The sequence below is a fragment of the Eurytemora carolleeae genome, unplaced genomic scaffold (genome assembly GCF_000591075.1).
Source record: "Eurytemora carolleeae unplaced genomic scaffold, Eaff_2.0 scaffold2928, whole genome shotgun sequence".
Lineage (NCBI taxonomy): Eukaryota > Metazoa > Arthropoda > Copepoda > Calanoida > Temoridae > Eurytemora > Eurytemora carolleeae.
In genome coordinates this window covers 1-3,080 of record NW_019398813.1, presented here as the reverse complement: position 1 = coordinate 3,080, position 3,080 = coordinate 1, and the positions used below count along the sequence as shown (strand labels likewise).

General features: G+C 32.0%; 1 protein-coding gene across 1 annotated transcript; it reads left to right on the top strand.

Moving 5' to 3' along the window:
• Positions 1 to 709: 709 nt before the first annotated feature.
• On the top strand, positions 710 to 2,122 carry LOC111717650 (uncharacterized; the record flags this gene model as incomplete). The annotated part of the gene is made up of 4 exons (XM_023493145.1): positions 710 to 821; positions 1,203 to 1,303; positions 1,657 to 1,735; positions 2,051 to 2,122. Coding segments are annotated over exons 1-4 (306 nt in total), but the record flags the coding sequence as incomplete, so codon positions are not given.
• Between the last annotated feature and the right edge of the window lie 958 nt (positions 2,123 to 3,080).

Genomic DNA, 3,080 nt, shown 5'->3' with positions numbered 1-3,080 from the left:
TCTGGAACAGTTCCTGGACTTCTTTATTCTGTGAGAGAGAGATTCTAGACTGTCCTTAAATCCAATTGTAACCCTATAACGGGATTATGTCGAGGTCAATAATACTTTAGGATATTTTAAGCAGCCAGAATTGGTCTCAAAACAAATGGAATAAGAAAGGTTAGGTAAGGAGTGGATATTAATTAATCTCGGACAGTACTTCAGAATACAGCAATCTTTTCCTCCCAGCCGGCAGAGTATAAACCAGTATCATAGTGCATGGTGCACATCCTATCAGGATTCAACTTTCTATGTTTCTTCTTATTAAGCAGTATATTTAAAGCTGTGAGTAGCAAAATCTGGGTCCAGCTAGGTAAAAAAACCTCCATTCTCCAGGTTAAAAAAGCGTTAAAAGATTAATGCGGGCCTTCAGTGTTACTTGCAGTTCCGTTTTTTCTTTTCCATTTGTGTACAGGGGTGTATATCCCCCATCAAATACACCCCTGGCTAAAGTTTCTCTAGTTTGCCATTTTCTCTTTCTCACCCTGTATCTCTGAATACTTTTAGAAGCGCCTAGCAAGACCAAATTGTTGCTTCTGTGAAAGCTATATGTACAATGATTTCAAGATCAGTTTAACACTGAAGAATTTTAACAAAAATTTTAAAATTGTTTTTGCTCTGTAAACTTTTTTTTAACATAAAGATTATGTAAATACGTACCTTTCACATTTGAGGAAATGGAATAAATACTGAATATTTTTTTTCAGACTATTATTAGATAAAAAAAAATGCCGGAGGAGCGGGGAGTTAGCTCAGGGTTGCAAAGTGTAAATATTGCACAGGTATGTACAATTTACAAATTGTACAATGTACATTGTACAGTGCAGTATAACAGTAATAGTATATACTGAAACACTCAGTTCTTAATGTTAAATCAATTCTGTACAGTTTAAAGGAGTAAAGCATGGCAATTGGCAATTTACAGGTCTTGGGTACAGTTCCTTTGCCCTTTTTAAGGTGCTTTACAGTGTTTGTTTCTAAAATGTTGACTCTCTATATATCAAAAACAAGACTTTTCCAATAGTTTGATAAAAAAAATGGCATCTTCATTTATCACAGATTCATAAACAAGGCCAATTTTCAGATAAAGGCTCCAAAACCACTGATTATTCTTTTTAAAGAAACATGCAAAGACAATCAAAAGTATCGTTTTCTAATCTTAGGCCTTGATGGAAGAGGACCTAGAGAGAGAGTTGGCGCGAAATGAAGCTGCAAACAGAATGGCAAAGGAAAGAGAAGAACAAGCACTAGCTGCTAGACTCAGGTTTCCGGCATTTTTATTTTTTTCTACCCTGTGATTGGCTCATAAAAATAATCAGATCTCTGAAGACTGATTGGCTGAAATAATCCAAATAAATAGCTCGGATTGGCTAATACAAAACTTCTGCCCTGATTGGCTGATAGAAATAGAGAGGTCTGAGATGGAATTTAAAGAATTTGAGCCGCGGTTTAAATCCGCCAAAACCCGGTTTAAATTAAGCGCCGGCTTAAATCTTGAAACATTTGATACAATTTTAAGTGGAACCAACCATATTTAAACCGCGGCTTAAATTTAAACCGCCGCTCAAATTCTTTAAATTCGGCCACCGGTTGGTTAAAACAAGTTTAAATGTTAAGGGCGGAAACCTCCCAAAAGATGATGCAAGAAATGATGAGGAAATATGAATTGATGAGAGAAAAACTTGAATACACAAAGGAAAAATTTAATATTCAAAAGAATTCGATTGAAATTAAATTGCAAATATGTGAGGAATTACAGTTCCAATGTGTAAAAATATCAAAATGTCAAAACAAAAATAGGTATTGCCCTTAAAACAACAAATATTTAGTGTCATTGTCAAATAATGAGATTTTATATATCTTCCTTGATTAATTGATATTCATTGCGGGCACTTTTAATTTGATGATTATTAGAATTGATTCAAAGCTCTGATTTTTAGGAAGTATTTTTTTCCTTTTTTATTTCTCAGAATTCCCAATTTTTTACAATTATTAAGTTTTTGGTATCTAGAAACATTTAGATGACACAAATGAAAAAATCTCCATCCAGGACAAACTGACAAACAAAATCATAGATATGAAGGTAAATATAATCATATTTTTTTTCATTTGAAATGCTTTTTTTCTTTTTCATCCATTAACCATCAATCGTCAATCATTGACCTTCACTTATCCTTCACTTATCCTTCACTTATCAACCATTTTCAAACTATCCACATTCGAATTTAAGAAGCATAAACTGTACTTATCTTTTAAAAGTATTAAAAGTCAACACTTCCTTTCACGATAAAAACGCAAAATTTTCTTGTTTTCTAAACATTCTTACATGTTCTGCAAAAATATAAAATATTTTTTAGTGGAAATAGAAAATTCTAGTGTTTGGTTTTCCATTTAAATCGAAGATAAAAAATATTAATCCCTTATTGAAAAAACATTACCTTACACTGGAAGAAAATTTTGAAGAAAATTTTAGAATCAATTTTTCAATTAAAGTTTAAGACAACTTTAGATCAGATAAAGTTTTCTTACTGCTAAAAGAAATCTTAAATTCATTTTTTTATGTTTTAGAGTTTAGATTTTTATTCTATTTCAAGCTCCTCGGTCTAATACTGTTCTTTTTATTGTTAATCCTCATAAGAGCTGTACAATGTACATAAAACAATTATAATAAGAAAGTTCAGAGCAGGGGCGTACGTGGGGGGGGGGCACACATAAATAATCTACTAACAGTTGTTGTATGGAAGTGTGTATATGATCGAATAGTTTACATAGTTAAAAAAGGTATCAATATTTTTTTTTTAAAAGAGGTTTTTAAAGGGGGGCACAATCTATCTGCCCCCCCCCCTACACAAATTCTCTCTTACGCCCCTGGTTCAGAGATGTTCCTATATTTTCAAAAGTACATACCTCATAATACAATTTACAATACAATACTTTTAAATATAAGATTCTGCTTTTTTAGTTCTTTCTTCTATTTCAAATATTGAGAACAATATTCTTGTTCTAGATAAGAGTTAAGAACTAATATTCTTGTTCTAGAC